Consider the following 17964-nt stretch of genomic DNA (forward strand, 5'->3'; position numbering starts at 1 on the left):
ATATGCCTGAAAAAGCACAGTAAAAGCTATTATTTCAAAAGTGATTGTGGCTGCCTTGATTACAGAAAAAGATGTATTTTCACAGAGTCCATAGGTGAGTTACTTTAGAAAGCAGTTGATAAATGTGTAATATTTGCTTTCAATTTTGTGATCATTTTATACAATTCATAGACATTTATCAAACTATGCAGTCACCAATATAACTTTTATATATCAAAATTAATCTATGTTTTCATTGCCCTATATATATCTTTATCTGTCTGAGATTATATATGTAATTTACCTACCTATTTAATTATGACCTTGTTAACTTCAGAGTGATCTAATTATATTGTTTTGCATATTTGCCTAACTTGAGTACCACTTAATGAATAGAGTATTCCCTTTTAATTTATTCCCAATTCAGTCAGATCACATCATTGAAATAAAACATTAGGAAAACTGCAGAGATGTGTAGCTTGAAATAAGTGCTGTCAATCATACATGATCTTCACTATTTGAACAGCTCAGTTTCTGACCAGGCAACTTTACCCCTTTTCAGCAGTTCCTGTGTGGCTGTGAATACAACTGGAATTCCATAATTCATTGGCTGGAATCCAGAGCACTCTGGGTGGTGTTCTGGTCATGCATGGAGATTTCAGTTTTTCCGTCCAATGATAGCCCTGTGCACTCCCTGAAAAGCCACCAAGGAACATTTGAAACCCTAAATATTTAAATGTCCCCAGACTTTTAAATGAATGGATAAATTTTTGCATGTGCAGGAATTCTATGTACAATGAACTGCTCAAGTGCTGAAGGAACCACTGGATTAGAATATGTGTCTTTTGTTGATAAGGACATGAACTGAATCAGGACAAAGATTCATGAGCTAGGAACCAAAGGTCTGCTTTAGGCTTACTCAGGGGCTTGGGCATGCCCAGTGATATTTCAATCTTTTGTCTTTGAATACCAGATGCCTATACTATTTCACCGACAACTTTTGAAAGTCCACTCATTTTCAGAAGTTATTTATTATCTGGCATGGGAGGCTGCTGTTCAGGAAGCACAGGCGCAGTGCTAAAGTAGGGAACTAGTTTAGACACTTGCAAGAGATTACACTTGACTTTCCAAGACTTTTTCTTGGAATAGCAGATTGCTGTGGCCTATCACAAAATCATTATTTTTCAAAAGGGGATTGTTTTGCAGCACAGAGGGATTGCTTTTTCAGAAAAACAAGCCCAATGTGCTAGTAGTCATGCTGAGCTAGCTGCAGAGTTCTCTGGTTTGCAGTGTAGCAATATTCTGCGTTCCCATAGTCTGTAGTAATGGATGGACGTTGACCTGATTCAGAAGAGGCTCAGCTGACGCAATTTATTTCCCAGAAAATCAGAAAATAGCTCATCTTCCCCCTAAGTCCAATGCTGATATTCGTGTTGTGACATCACGGGGAGCTCTTGAGCAGAGCCCTGCCCTGCTGCCCTGCCCTTCCCCTAGAATTTCCTGTTAGTTATAGTAGCAGTAGTGGTGATGGTGAGACTGTGAAGAAGGCTGGCATTTTCTCCCTGGCAGCTTGCTGAATGCTGAAATGGAAGCACCCTGAGGCACCAGGGATTCTGGTAAATGTAGTTTTCCAGAGCATCTGAGTGCTTATTTATTTATTTATTTGTTGCATTCATATCCTGCCTTTCCTCCAAGGAACCGAAGGTGGTGCACATGATCCTCCTCCTCTCCATTTTATCCTCACAACAACCCTGTGAGGTAGGTTAGGCTAAGAGTCAATGACGGGCCAAAGTCACCTAGTGAGCTTCATGGCTGAGTACGGACTAGAACCTGGGTCTCCTGAGACCCAGTCCAACACTGTAACCACTACACTACACTGGCTTTTAGTATGAACATTGGCACCCTGGTAAACTACATATCCCAGGGCTCATTGTGCTGGGGATGATGACTCCTGCCAGTTGCAAGAAGCCCTGGGATGTGTAGTTCACAGGGTCATTGACATCCATTCTAAGCAGTTACATCCCCTGGAAAGCTGCATTTCCCAGGGTCTCTGGCACCTAGGATGCTACTGCTGTTGTAGTGTTCAAGATGCCAGGAATGGAGCCCTCACATATATAGACCTCCCTTTTGCTGCAGCCACCTGGTATGTTTTGGGGAAGGGAGGGGCAGCTACAGTGGTGGGGATGTGATAGTATCAGAGGAAAACTCATAATGAGCCAGGCTCAAACTTTGTTGGACTTTGGGCTTGGCTTGTAATGAGTCCAGGGTGAGCTTTTGACTTTGCCATTATGAGCTTCCCATTACCTATTTCTAGTGCTATCAATAACTGGGCTCCTTCACACTGAGCTTTTATCCTGCGATTGAGATTGCTCCTTCACGGAAATTTGTGGGGTCTTTACATGACGCCGTGACCCTGCCGTGACCCTCCTGCACTAAATGCCCTTTGTTCTGTTTTAAATAGATCACAGATCATAGATTCGTAGATTCATAGAAGAGTAGGGTTGGAAGGGGCCTACAAGGCCATCGAGTCCAACGCCCTGCTCAATGCAGGAATCCAAGTCAGAGCATCCCTGACAAATGGCTGTCCAGCCTCCTCTTGAAGGCCTCCAGTGTGGGAGAGCCCACCACCTCCCCAGGTAATTGGTTCCATTGTCGTATTGCTCTTACAGTCAGGAAGTTTTTCCTGATGTTCAGCCGGAATCTGGCTTCCTGTAACTTGAGCCCATTATTCCGTGTCCTGCACTCTGGGATGATCAAGAAGAGATCCTGGCCTTCTTCTCTGTGACAACCTTTCAAGTACTTGAAGAGCGCTATCATATCTCCCCTCAGTCTTCTCTTCTCAAGGCTAAACATGCCCAGTTCTTTCAGTCTCTCCTCATAGGGCTTTGTTTCCAGTCCCCTGATCAGCTTTGTTACCCTCCTCTGAACCCTCTCCAGTTTGTCTGCATCCTTCTTAAAGTGTGTTGCCCAGAACTGGACACAGTACTCCAGATGAGGCCTAACCAGTGCTGAGTAGAGGGGAACTAGTACTTCCCGGGATTTGGAAGCGATGCTTCTATGAATGCAGCCCAAAATAGCATTTGCCTTTTTTGCAGCCACATCACATTGTTGGCTCATATTCAACTTGTGATCGACAACAATTCCAAGATCCTTCTTGCTTGTAGTGTGGTTGAGCCACGTATCCCCCATCTTGTAACTGTGCATTTGGTTTCTTTTTCCTAGGTGCAGAACTTGGCATTTGTCCCTATTAAATGTCATTCTGTTGTTTTCTGCCCAGCGCTCCAGTCTATCCAGATCACTTTGAATTTTGTTTCTGTCTTCCAAAGTATTAGCTATCCCTCCCAATTTTGTGTCATCTGCAAATTTGATCAGCATTCCCTGCACCTCCTCCTTCAAGTCATTAATAAAAATGTTGAAGAGCACTGGGCCCAGGACCGAGCCCTGCGGTACCCCACTCGTTACCTCTCCCCAGTTTGAGAAGGTCCCATTGATACTCTTTGAGTCCGATTCTGTAGCCAACTGTGGATCCACCGGATCGTTGTTTCATCTAGCCCACTTTGAGCTAGTTTGCTCATCAGGATATCATGGGGCACTTTGTCGAAAGCTTTGGTGACGTCGAGGTATATGATGTCTACAGCATTCCCACGGTCTACAAGGGAGGTTACTTGATCAAAAAATGAGATCAGATTTGTCTGGCAGGACTTGTTTTTGACAAATCCATGTTGGCTTCGAGTAATCACGGCATTGTTGTCAAGGTGCTTCCAGATGGATTGCTTTATGATCTGCTCCAGAATTTTCCCAGGGATTGATGTCAGACTGACTGGTCTGTAGTTCCCAGGTTCCTCCTTTTTACCCTTTTTGAAGATAGGGACAACGTTAGCGCTCCTCCAGTCATCTGGCACTTCCCCTGTCCTCCATGATTTCTCAAAGAGAATAGACAGTGGTTCTGAGAGTTCTTCTGCCAGTTCCTTTATGACTCTAGGATGCAGTTCATCTGGCCCTGGAGATTTGAACTCATTCGAAGTAATGAGGTGTTCCTTGACCATATGCCTGTCGATCTCAAGCTGCAATCCTGCCCCTTCAGCCTGTACTTCGCCTTTGCCAGGGGGGTCATAGACCCTCTTTTGGGAGAAGACTGAGCCAAAGTAGGAATTGAGCACCTCTGCCTTTTCTTTGTCATCTGTTATCGTTTTGCCATCCTTATTTAATAGCTGAACCATCATTTCTTTCCTCTGCCTTTTACTATGCACGTAGCTGAAGAAAGCCTTTTTGTTGTTTTTAACATCCCTTGCTAACCTCAGCTCATTCTCAGCTTTAGCCTTCCTGACGCCATCCCTGCAATTCTGTGCTATCTGCCTGTACTCTTCCTTTGTTACTTGGCCTTCTTTCCACTTCCTATATGTGTCCTTTTTTGTTTTCAGGTCATCCCTAAGCCTTTTGTGAAGCCACATTGGCTTCTTCTGTTGTCTTCCACCTTTTCTTCTTGTTGGAATTGCTTGTGATTGTGCCTTGAGAATTTCCTTTTTTAAAAGCTCCCACCCATCTTGGACTCCTTTTCTCGCTAGCATCGCTTGCCATGGGACCTTACTGATCATTGTTCTGAGTTTATGAAAATCAGCTTTCCTAAAATCCAGGGTACGCGTTTGACTACACTCGGCTTTTGCTTCCCTTAGAACCAAGAACTCAAGTACAACATGGTCGCTTTCCCCCAGTGTTCCCGTAACTGCTACTTTATCCACTAAGTCATCTCTGTTGGTTAGGATCAAGTCAAGGATAGCCGATCCTCTAGTTCCTTCCTCTACTTTCTGTAGGAGGAAGTTATCCACCACACAAGTCAGGAATTTCCTGGAGGGGCCATGTTTTGCAGAATTTGTCTCCCAACAAATATCGGGGAAATTGAAGTCCCCCATTACTACTACATCATGCTTCCTTAAAACATTGGCTATTTGCTTTTCAAAAGTTTCATCCTCATCTTCTCCTTGGTTGGGTGGCCAGTAGTAGACTCCGACCACCAGGTTCCTTTTATTCTTTGCTCCATTTATTTCAACCCAGATGCTCTCGATGGGGCTACCAAGCTCCTCCTCCTGTATTTCTGTGCAGAGATATGTATTTTTCACATACAGTGCAACCCCACCTCCCTTTCTGTTCCTCCTGTTCTTTTTGAACAAGTTATATCCTTCAATTGCTGTATTCCAGTCATGAGAGTCATCCCACCAAGTCTCAGTTATACCTATCAGGTCATAATTTCCTTCTTGTATTAAGAGTTCAAGTTCGTTCTGTTTGTTTCCCATACTCTGGGCATTAGTATATAGACATCGAAGACCATGTGCTTCATAGTCTGACTTTCTTCCTACATGTGTCTGAAGACTATTATTGGGCGCTATCAGAGCTGTTCTCTCCATTGCAGTGCATGCGCCTATGTCCATTGTTACCCCCAACATTACATCTCCCTTCCCCGTAGGATTCAGTTTAAAGCCCTCCTGATGAAGTTCTTCATGCTGTGGCCAAACACATTCTTCCCATCCTTTGTGAGGTGCAACCCAACCCAGTTCATGAGCTATCAAATTACCCTGTTGTGTTGCACTTCAGTTTCCTCTGTGAAAAGAGTAAAAGCGGCAAGAAGAGGAGCCAGATCAATGAAAGATAATGGAAGACTCAGATACAGGGAGAAGGAGGGGGAAGGGGGTGGGGGTGGGGGAAAAGGAAGCTCGTGAAAAAGGGAGTCGTCGTGATCCTGCATTTAAAATGGAAGCAGAAAGCCCTGTTTTAAATGCAGGATTTTAGGCTGGTGTAGGCTGTCAGCCCTCACTGTCAGCCCTTCCAAAGCAATAATGTCCCTGTGGGGCTGTGATGTATCCATGACTTCTTCTATACTCAAGGGCTTCCCAATTCACTTCAGAGAGATATACATGTGAAGAAAACAACCTTTCCATGCCCCTCGCTAACTGAGAATTTAGTTGAGATTGTCATCTCAGTTAAATTGGTTTTAGTCTCAAAAGAAAACATTATTGTTGAAATTATACTAGGATAAAATGGCATGTAGTAACAGGATTTCATCGGTCATTTTCTTTTGTGCACAGTGCACCCCAAACTGCAGCTGTGCCACCCCATTTAGTTTAAGATTTCACAGGAAGACCCATTTAAATACATTCGTTCTTCACACTCGTACGTGACACATTATACCTTTAGGACTCAATGTGGGAGTGGGATGGAGGGCTTGTACCCCTTAATCTTGGTAATGCTCTAAGATAAATGGAAATGGGGCTTTATATGAGTTATAAAATAGTGGCCACGTGCTGATGGCATTCTGTCTTTTGCCTTTAAAATACCACTACCTGCTGCTCCTTAGTACTAGTGCCAACAGGAAGCATGGTAGTACGACTGAATCATTCCAGGTCATTTCAAAATGGTTGTTCAGTCGTTCAGTCGTGTCCGACTCTTCGTGACCCCATGGACCATAGCACGCCAGGACTTCCTGTCCTGCGCTCTCTCCCGCAGCGTGCTCAAGTTCATATTCATTGCATCGGTGATGCTATCTAGCCATCTCATCCTCTGCCGTCCCCTTCTCCTTTTGCCTTCAGTCTTTCCCAGCATCAGGGTCTTTTCCAGAGAATTTTCTCTTCGCATTAGGTGGCCAAAATATTTGAGCTTCAGCTTCAGGATCTGTCCTTCCAATGAGCACTCAGGATTGATTTCCTTTAGGATTGACTGATTTGACCTCCTTGCAGTCCAGGGGACTCGTCAGAGTCTTCTCCAGCACCACAGTTCGAAAGCATCAATTCTTCGGCGCTCAGCCTTCCTTATAGTCCAGCTCTCACAGCCATACGTTACTACTGGGAAAACCATAGCAAAGATTAGAACATGACTTAGACCTGTTTAAAGTGTACCAGGAGTGGAATCAACTTTGTTTGTTTGTTTGTTTGTTTGTTTTTAATTGCTGGTGACACCAATAGCAACAACGTGGTTGCTGCCACAAAATCCACTCTTCCATGGGTGACTTCCATACTGTATCAATAACATATGGATGATTGTATCACACACCTAGAGTCCACATCACATGGATGTTTCTTATGCCTGTATCCCTTCTCTGTGCTGTGCCTGCCATGAGAACGCCCTATATAAACCAGGCTACTTGTTTGATAGATACACCCATACATTACCCATGTGGTGTTTACTGGGAACCAATCTCGGAGGGACAGGGAGTGTCTTTGCTGTGGAAATGGCTATAGTGTAATTACAAAAGATAACGTATGAATCTTTGTTAGAGATTCAGTATTATCAAAGTTTTTGTTCCCCCTCAATAAAATTGAGGACAGTAAATTGTAGAAAATAAAATTGTACAAAATAAAATTGTAGGACAGGGGGAAGTGTCCAAATGCCAGCTCAGCCATTCGTATGTGACAAAATGACAAATCATCAGCTCTCAGTCTTATCCCACTCACCCTTGTCTCTGAATTATAAGAATATGGTGTTATTCAAAAGCTGTTGTGAAGATGAACGTTGTAAGAGAAAGGATTATCGCTGACTGTAGTTGTTGGACAATATTACAGTAGTTGCACATGAGGGGCAAGGAAGAGGGACTCTCAAATGTCTGTTACTTGTAGAGTTGAGGTATTTGGTTAATATAGAATCATATTCATATAGTTCTGATAAACATGAAGGAGCATTTCCTCAATATTCTTCTAATTAATCCACAGCTACAAATTTTCAAGGTGAAAAAAAAGAATTGGAAGAAAGAATTGGGCACAATCCAGCCAAAGATATGCAGTTTAAAGTTGGATTGATTTCAGTGGAGAGTTAAGCACTTGGTTAGATCTCTTCCCTTAAAATCAATGCAATTTAAAAGTGCTTAACTTTCTCTGGGTCTGTAGATGGATTGCAGCCTTCGTCTGCCTATGAGTACTTTACACTGCAGCTATTAGTCCAGTACTGTTAACAAATTGTTATTTGTACACACCCATTTTGAGTTCGACAAAATTTATAATTGAGCCAAGCTGCTGTTTTCTTCTTAATTTTCTACAGAATTCCCCTCTTCCCTGGTTTACCTTTAAAATTAAGGTTGCAATCCTATTGAACTCAGTAGGGCCTTCTTCTGAGTAGAGATTCATGGGATTGCACTGTAAGGCTATATGTGCTAGTAATAGCTACAGATGTCAGATGTTCTCTGCCTTTATTATTTAATTTAGTAAAACCTCTCCCTTTGGCAATGTAGAACAGTGCCCTAGGGTGTTCAGATTTATACATGCAACATTAAACAAGATGTTCTCAAAGAGAATGTCCTTGGTTTCATTTTATTTTATTAGAGAAATAACGTTCGCATTGCCAGTGGTTGCATACAAACTCCTTTTGTTTTAAACCTCTTGACTGATATGTGTCATTTGTTCAGACTCCCAACCCAGTTAAATGAAGGAACGTGGACAATAAACTGATTTAATTCACTCCAACCATAATAGAAGTTCACTCATTCCAATGTAACTTTTCCAGATAAGTGTGCTTCGATTGCACCCTATATTGCCTTAGTATTTTGGCTTAAATGAGAGGTACATCTATGTGATAAGCCTACAGATGTCGCCTATCTTTATATGACTTTGTACTGCAGCCCTATAGACACTTTCAGTGGGAAGGATGAACAGGCCCTGCCTGCATTGGAGGCCCCAAGGAAATGTTGAACAACTACCCATCATCAGCCTCTTGGATCTCCCTGCCAAGTTTTCATGAAACTACTCAAGAGCAGTTTCACTGAATCTTGAGTAGTTTCAAGAATCAAGTTCTGCAGAAATGTCATCAACCATTCATGGGCCACAGTATCCAGGTTGTAAAAAGATCTAAAATAACATTTAGCATAGAAAGGGTCTTGATCCACCTGCTGTTTTGATCCAACCCGAGTCCTGCAATGACAGTGCTGAACCATTAGCTCACCTTGGAGAGAATGGGAAAGCTAACTGAGGCTGAATTCAGGCTGTAGTAGTGATAACCAGCAGCTGTGATTTGGGAGGAGTACAGACACTCATAACTGGTGACATTTCAGTTTTCCCTGATATTTCAGATTTGCATCCTTGAAGTGCTTTTTGATTCACCGCTGCACTTGGAAGCTTAATTTGTCACTAGTTGACTCGTGGAAGGTTGCAATTAATTTTGTTTCAGCCCAGCTTAGTACCCATCATTCATGCCTTTCTAAGCTCAGGGCTAGACTACAGTTAGCATGCCTTTTATGTGGCAAACCCCCCTCCAGATGGGGATGAGACACCAGGACATATTACATCAGTAGTCCAGCATCTGCATTGTCTCCTTATTTTCTAGGCACAACTCAAAAGTGGTAGTTTTGACCAAACCTCTAGATGAACTAGACAATAAATACCTCCATTGTGTGAAAACATGGCCTTTAATGTCAGCTGCAAATGTTATCTAGATTGTACCATCCAATTGGTGTATCAAGTCTTTATCAAAAGTGCCATCAAATCTTTACTAAAAGACCTGCTCTCAGTGGCTGTCCCATAGCTGTTAGGCTCCCTATCACTGGAGACTTGCTTGCCAGAGTCTAAACCGAGTCTAAATCTGACTATTTTCTCTAATCACTGTAGGACAGTTTATCTGGGTTTGTTTTTAATGGCCACAGTTACATAAATATGGTAGAGTTAATTGTTGTTGTTGTTCAGTTGTTAAGTCATGTCCGACTCTTCATGACCCCATGGACCATAGCACGCCAGGCCTTCCTGTCCTCCGCTCTCTCCCGGAGAGTGCTCAAGTTCATATTCATTGCATCAGTGATGCTATCTAGCCATCTCATCCTCTGCCGTCCCCTTCTCCTTTTGCCTTCAATCTTTCCCAGCATCAGGGCCTTGCCTTTTCCTTCTCCAGTGGACCACATTTTGTCAGAACTCTCCGCCATGACCTGTCCATCTTGGATGACCCTGCTTGGCATAGCTTATGGCCTCACTGAGTTGCGCAAGCCCCTTCGCCACAACAAGGCAGTGATCCGTGAAGGGGGTAGAGTTAATACTGACATTATATTTTAGTGTCAAGCAGAGCAATCCTAACCTCCTTAGACAGGAGGTTAGGATGCGGAGGAGGAGACATCCTTCACCAACAGAGAGGGCTATGTCCCTGTTACATGTGTAGAAATTTATGTGGATGTAATGAAACACGGAATTTCAGGGGCGGCTAGAAGCTAGATCCAAAGCCCCTCTGATCCCCTGTATCTGACATAGCTAATTCTCTCCCCACCCCACCCTTAATTTTCAGTGGTGTGTGTGCATGTGTGTATGTATGTGTATTCTGGAAAAGTAGGATCTCTCAGGCTAAATGTTCAGCAAAGCCACCCACATCTCCCATCTTGGCCAGTGAGAGCTAGCAGGGCTTTGGACTTAACTCCCCCTCCAAACCTGTTAGGCTTGCTCTGTTAATAAACATACTACATACAAATCTTATTTAATTTTGGTTTTAGTGTTATTGCCTTTCCCAAGCCAAAAGGATGGAACAAACTAGAAATACAAATAGAATTAGCTAACTAAAACTGCAATTATATAGCCAGGTACCTTGGCTGATATCATATAAACAGTTACTTGGGTATCAGTCCTGAACAGACATGTTACACGCAATAATAATAGTAATAATAATAATAATAATATACTTTGCTTTTTATATGAAGATTCCTGCAGGAAATAGGAACATTTTTACTGCATCCTTACTGAGGTCCCATCAATCCAACTATATTGGGCAAGCTTATGCTATGAAGCATGGAGGCTTTTAAAAATAACAACATGATTTATGTATTTAATGAGGATTTGATGTGGTTTTCTTTTGAAAAATGTAAATAGACAACTAATTATTTTTCCTACATGGGGTATAACCTCTGTCTTTCATCAGAAACATTTGCATTAATGAAGTGATTTACCCTGCTCTATTGTATTTTAATGCAACTTTTTGTTTTGATCAGAGTAACGTATATCAAGTGGAGATTACACACACGCGGACCTCCCCATAGTTGACGCATATCTTTGTTCCTTTATTTTATGCTATCATAATTATGAGTGTTTTTGTGTGAATGTTGGAAGGCGGATTACTACTGAGATTATCAGTACAGCATAGAATGCCAGTATCTTTCCTTTCAAAAGACATCTCCCATTGGGCAAAGGCCTACAAAAGACATCTCCCATTGGGCAAAGGCCTACATGTTCCCAATGCACTAGCAGGTACACTAGCAGGTGGGACTTGACAAATCCATTGAATGAGAACAGAACAGAGTTAAAATAAGAAATCAAAAGTGGTACGCTGCTTTCCGTTAGGATCTGGAAAAGAACATGAGTTTCGGGTAACTGGAAGAGCCAACTCAATTGTGCGTGCCTTGGTATCAAAACGTGAAAATATACAAGATTTGGGTGGGGGGAAGGCAGTACAATTTTACTATGATGTATTTTAGATTTGAAGACCTTGTTAAACACCAGCATAATTTAAATGTGCATGTATGTTTTTACTTTGTAAATATAGTACGTTTAATCCTAAAATGCAAGGCAGACGGATGGGGACTTCAGGGAGAACCATCACAAAGAGCACAAGTGTGAGTGGAGAGGTGTATAAACTGGAACATAATGATGGGAGTCAATCAGACACTGCAGTTGGTACGGTTGGAACAGGTGGGAAGAAAAGACGATCAAGCCTTAGTGCCAAAGTGGTTGCCATGGTATCTCGAAGAAGCAGAAGCACATCCCAGCTTAGCCAAACAGGTGAGTGAAATATGTGCAGTAAGAACATGGTTCTTAATGAAATCAGACCAGTGTTTAGATATAGCCAGTCCAGGAAACAATGTCTTCTTGACAAGGAGGGCTTTTTGTATGTGTATGCCAGGGGTGCAGAAGCTCTTCCAGCTCAGGGGCTGAATTCCATTCTGGAGAAGCTCTCAAAAGCTGCATTCTAGCGGTAGGTGGGGGCGAGAAGACTGCACAAGAGCTGGGAAACCACTCAACCATTGGCGGTTGGGGAAACGGGGGAAAGGGCAGGGGAAAGGCCTTCTGGAGAACCCTAGAGGGCTGAATGGAACCCTGGGCATGAGATTCTGCACCCCTGGTGTATGTTATGGTACAACCACTATTTTCACCAGAGAAGCATTATGGAATAAGTTCTATAACACTTCATTCTTCTCCCTGTAATGTATACTTATGATTTAAAGAGTCCAGTCACAACCCCTGCACAATTTTAAATGTATACCAGTGTAATGAGTTTGTTTGTTGGTTTTTTAAAAGAAAGGTATTGATTTTGAAAATAACTAATATTGGGTCCTTTGTTGATGTTTTTTTAAACCCTAAAAAAATAGGCTTACTGACGTGAATTAATAAGAGTGTAGCATGATGATACATCACATGCTTTCAAAGTCCCTGTTCTTTCTTGGTACTTCAGAAATCTTAAATGCCTCCTCTCTATAAAAAAAGAAAAAGCAGAGCTACTATAGAGAGAAGAGATATTTTAAGAAACACAGTTCTATGAAAATCAGTGAAGGGGCTTGTCCTTCATTCCAGCAAGAGCAGGCATAAGTGACTTTAAAAAGAAAAGGAAAAACTTGATGTAAGGATAGAGCTCAATCAGACTTTCAACAATGGGTCTATCTCATGATCAAGATCATCACAGTCTGCAGGTATGTCAAATATTTCTGATTTGTGGTATCAAATTGCCCCCCCCTGTATTTAATCTCCTTTCCTCCCACCATCTTTGGCATCAATAGGATAAAATGAAATTAAGCTATTTAAATACTAATTAATGCCGTATACATCTGCGATTTCCAAATAAACCTGCCAGATGAATAATGTGTTTGTGTGTTTCAGCCAATAGATTTCATAGGAACCTTCTGAAGTTAGAGTGGGGGAGGGTCATACCAAGAGTCATGCTATGTGAAATATTCATTCTGTGTGCAATACTTGCAATAATGCCCTAGATAATTTAGAGACAAGGGTCACATCTTAGAATATCTTCTAAACTCAGGTGGTGGTAATTAGTAGTAGTACATGGTCTATGCAAAAACTATAACTTTCCATAAATGATCACATCAGAAGAACCACATATGTAAAGTTAACCATATTTCTGCTATTATGAATTTAGTGCTGAGATTAAAGGCACTGGCTTTCTGTTTCCAAAGAGGCACACAGGGCTTCAGGGGCAGACTTCATCTCACAAAATTTCTGTTACATTTTGCTTTCAAGAAGAGTAGGAAGTCACACTTTTAAGTGCTACCTATGAACCTTGGCATGTCCAAATACTGCTAGTATATTACTGCTACTTCTGAGGAAATTGAAGATCCACTTTAAATAATATGGCATCCTTATAGATCTCTAGCACCACAATCCAAAACATGTTTGCTTAGAATTGTCCCATTTATTTCAGTAGAATTTACTTCTCAATGAGAAATGCTTTCAGTTTAGCCTTTGAAACAAGAACGATCTCCACTACATTGCTTTTCTTACATCGCAAGGTTGTTATATGAAGAATGAAGACATACTGCTATTCTAACCAGTATAATCATCTATATAAGAATGTATGCTCAACATAAGTTATCAAGGATCTGTCTCTATGAACTATTATAATTATCATAATGATGGAGGTTCTGGTGTTCATAAAAATCCATTGTATGATATTGGAAATAGATTAATTTGTGTCAAGAAAATTAAGCATGTATTCTCAACTGACTTTGGTATACATTTCAGTTTATTTTAGCATCAATAATAACAAAGGCTAAAGTGGAAAGCACATTAGTTTGGAATCACATTCTATTGAAATCCATCAGGCTTACCTATATAAGTCCATTAGATCTGAGACAAAAGTTTCATTCAGTTTTTCCTCTAGGAAATCAAAGTCAAGAGTTGGTTTTACCTTTAATTTATTATAATGTGTTCATTCTGTTTGTCTCTATGTGTAAATTTCCTATGAGAAGATTATTTATGCAGGCAACTTTTCATATAGTTTTTCCAATGACATAAGTGACAAATTTTCAGTCACTTATTTCAGTCACCTGTACAAAGTTAGGGATAAGTGGATTGTTGTTGTTTTTACAAGCTTGTTTGTAGCCACTGCTGTGTAGTGATTGGGGGGGGGGGTGTCCTTTCTTATACAGTTTTAAATTAGATTAGATTGGCTGTGTAATCTTTTTAGGAATCTTCTTAATCTGTGTCCTTTCTTAAAATTGGTATTCACACCACATACATCACCAAACACAATCTTAGTGCAATGTGATAACAGTTCCCTTCCTCTCTGAGGAAGAGAGGAGATGATTCCTTTATAGACTATTTTTGGCGTACGGTACTAAGCATGAGCTTGTGAAACTTGTTCAGAAACAGCAGATGGATCTTTGTGTGCAATGCTGCTGGGTGGCCAAAACTGGGTGTTGAGGATAAGACTCTAAAAGTGATGGAGATTCAATGCACTGATTTTCATTGGCAGTTTCTGAACAATGCCACAATTTGTTGATAGGTCCCTTTGGGAAAACAAAATATGGGAATTATGGATACTGTTTGCTGCCTGCATCACAGTGCTGTCGACTGGTTCTTACGATTGCAGTTTGACCTCAGTCTTTTATGCTTTATGTCAGAAAATGTAAGGGAAAGCTTTCAGGTACCTTTGTGTTTATAGCTCAGTTTATTTCTCTACCCATTTAGCTGCTTTACTCCAACCTAACCTAATTCAATATATTTTTGGATTGCCCCTGCAAATGATCCTTGTTTCAGGAATCTTGGGGAAATGTTTGTCTCTTATCACACAGAATGTGATGAGGAATTCAGACATGCAACGAGGAAGTGTTCAGTACGGGGTGTGGTATGGAAACAATGCACGTGTCTATTCTGTGAAGGGTTAGGAATTTGAATACAGCTACTGAAAGATGTAAACAGCTCAGCTGTTTTAAGCTGGTTAATTAATATTAAACAGTGAAGACAATTACGTTTTCTCCTAATAGCACTCATATAACACCAGAAGGAATTTGAAAATAATTAGCTTTACTCCATTACCTGGATGTCATTGAATGCTTGTAATCATTTTAACAGAGTTCATTGCATGACCAGAGATTATTTACAGCAAAAGATTAGGGGATTTTAGGGATTTTCTTTAATAATTGAAACAACTTGATCTTAACCAAGTCTTAAGTATATTTATGAATCCCTCTAACATTGATTGGATTTTGGTCATAAGAATGGTTGCATTCCTGTATGCCGCTGTTAAATTGCTTAAATCCCATTTACTACAATGAGATTTAAACAGACTCACTGTCTGCAGGATTTTGGGGGACTGGCTTAAACAGTATTCCTTAAAGTTTTTTTTCATATTCACTTATTTTATACTTGGTTTGCCTTTTGCATTCAAATTAATAGAATAAATATTCTTTTTCATGTGCAATTGTTACAGTCCCCTTCACATTATAGTATAAATAATGGGCAGAGTTTGCCTGGTGAAATTTAAAATACTGCTGTTTGGGCTCTGGCCATGAATTAAGACAGTGATAAGCAACCTAGTGCCCTCCAGATGTTTTGGACTACAACTCCCATAAGCCCTATCTAGCATGGTCAATGGTCAAGGAATATGGGAGCTGTCATCCAAAACATATAGAGGGCACCACCAGGTTGCCTACCCCTAAATTAAGAAAATGTAGGCATTGAGATAAGTAGAAGTTGTTAATCCTACTGGGGCCAGAGAGTCTATTGGCACTAGTTGCATACCATCCTGAGGCCAGAATGTCAGGTGTAAGAGAGGGCTTGCATGTGATGCACTCCAAGCAACTTTGCATACATTTTTCCCCAGCAGCAGCTTCTGGTGCCTCATTAAATGACATGGGTAAAGCTGTCCTGAGTTTTTGGGATTGGGTTACTGGGCAGTGCAAGGCGCTGCTCCTTGGAGGGAAGGACTTCAAGGCCCCACTGTATGCACATCAGTCAAAGTAGTTCTTTGGATCCTGGTCTGTGTCTGGATCTTTGGCTGTTATCACACCACTGAGATAGCTTTTCTGTGGCCATACATATGGCAAAGACAACATCCAATCCTCAGATGTATCCAACCAGAGTGAGTTAGGTGTGCCTAGGTCATGGGTGGGGACCATCCAGCCCTCCAAGGTTCCCAAGATGGCCATGCTCCCTTTTCATAGTCCCACCCACTTTTCCTAGTCTCTAATGGTTTGGTGGTTTCCTGGTTTTGATACAATTCCCCCCCCCATCCTAAAAGGATAAATGCCTCTCCCAAGGCCTAGTTACTGGCAGTAAGAGCTTTAAGTTAAAATATGCTGATGGGGGTGGTGGTGGCTTCACCCCGATGCCTTTGGCCATGCCCACTACTGGAATGCAGCCCCGGAGAACTTCTCAGAAGTGGAATTCAGCCCTTGGGATGAAAGAGGTTCAACACTCCTGGCCTAAATCAATCAGTCACATACAGTCACACTGAATCCCATTGAATCCCAGTGGCCACGCACGACTTTATTTGATTGAGCCCGATATCTCTGACCATCTAGGAATTAGAAATATGCGTACCAAGTATGTTCTTTGCTAGATATAGCTTACAAATACCTTGCTCAGCCAGCAATTTGAGAAGAAGAAGCGGAAGAAACATGTATAATGATATGTTTGTGAATTACACAACATGTACAGTATATATTTATTTGCATGTACATATAAAAATAAATCCAGATCCTATTAAAATCAAAAGGATTCCTGAAGACCTCAGTAGATTACCGCAAAAAATAGAATACTGCCAAATTAAAGAGGCTCTTGAGAAATGGGACACAGGAGACTGTAGCTAGAGGTAGGGAGATGAGGAAATACTAATAACACTGAACAGGGAAGTCAGCTGGATTACTACCAACATGGGGGATAAGTTTGATTATTTTGACTTAAGTCCATAACTTAAGTCCATAACATTATTATGAACCTCAGGCCTTAATTCTCTCTACAACTCAAGTATACTGCTTCAGTGAAGTAGTAATATTAATTTATTTGATAATTGAATGTATTGCAACAGCTTTACAAAGAAATCACATCATGTGAGTGTAAAATTTTCAAGCTGCAATGCAGTGACTTTGAAATACAATGCTAATTCCCTGTTAAAACAGGCCTATTCATGAATTAATGATACATAGTTGCATATAACCGAGTACAGGATTGTAACCTTGGTACAATTTTAACAAATTGTTTGTGTGTGGGGGTGCACATGTCTATGTTCACACATACATATATGTACAAACATGTGGGTACCCATAATAGTTTATGGTGGGTAGAAAAAGAAAGAAGACTATCCTTACCTTTTCTGTTATCCCCTTCTCTCCCCATCCCCCAGACCTCCAGTGAGTGCATCATGTTTGTTTTAAAAGCTGTTCTGTAGTTCCATAAAGTAGCAAGAGCATACTAACTTCCCCTTCTGGGATAATCAGTTAGTTACAGGTCATTGATGAGCTACCAGTTGACATCCTCTGTTGTTGTTGTTGTTGCTGCTGCTGGGGTGGAGCGGAGGAATCCTAAGGTGAAAACAGTCAAACTCCAATGTGCCAGGCTAATCTATAAATCGGGGGAGGTTTCAAAGTACCATATAGATAAAGACATATTACAGGCTGGGTGATGTTCATGCAGGAAAGAAGGAACCACATGACACATGGTTCCTTCATATTACTGGAGTGGCATGAAAACATGCCACAGAGTTCCCATAGGCCCAACTAAACCTGATCCCAACACTTGCAGGAGAGGATTGGCAGGTGAGAGGGAAGGGTGCTTAACTCCTTCCTCACCCCCTGGCCATTTTCCCCATGCTGGGCTCACTGCTAGTTTCAGAGTCTGGCTGGAGGAAAACTTTTGAAAACTGTCAAAGGTAGCATTTGAAGGGAGAATCAGTGGATAGAAGGAAGGTTAAGCACCACCTCCCAGTTCTTGCCTGAAAATGCCTTCCCTCCCAGTTCCCATGTCAGTATTAAAAGAAAAAACAGCGTTGTTCCTCATTTAATATGTAGATTGATCCGTTTCTCTTGCAATACGT

General features: G+C 41.3%; 1 protein-coding gene across 3 annotated transcripts in view; it reads left to right on the plus strand.

Annotated features, from left to right (window-relative positions):
* Window positions 1-17964, plus strand: part of RIMS1 (regulating synaptic membrane exocytosis 1) — a 379415-nt gene that overhangs the window by 331170 nt on the left and 30281 nt on the right. For all 3 annotated transcript variants that reach the window (XM_084826895.1, XM_084826894.1, XM_084826897.1), the window contains one exon: window positions 11467-11702. In XM_084826895.1, coding sequence (XP_084683021.1) covers window positions 11467-11702 — 236 coding nt within the window. The remainder of the gene's footprint in view (window positions 1-11466; window positions 11703-17964) is intronic.

This window comes from Heloderma suspectum, chromosome 1 (genome assembly GCF_057233095.1).
Source record: "Heloderma suspectum isolate Gila_16-S chromosome 1, 16-S_ref, whole genome shotgun sequence".
In the NCBI taxonomy this organism is placed as follows: domain Eukaryota; kingdom Metazoa; phylum Chordata; class Lepidosauria; order Squamata; family Helodermatidae; genus Heloderma; species Heloderma suspectum.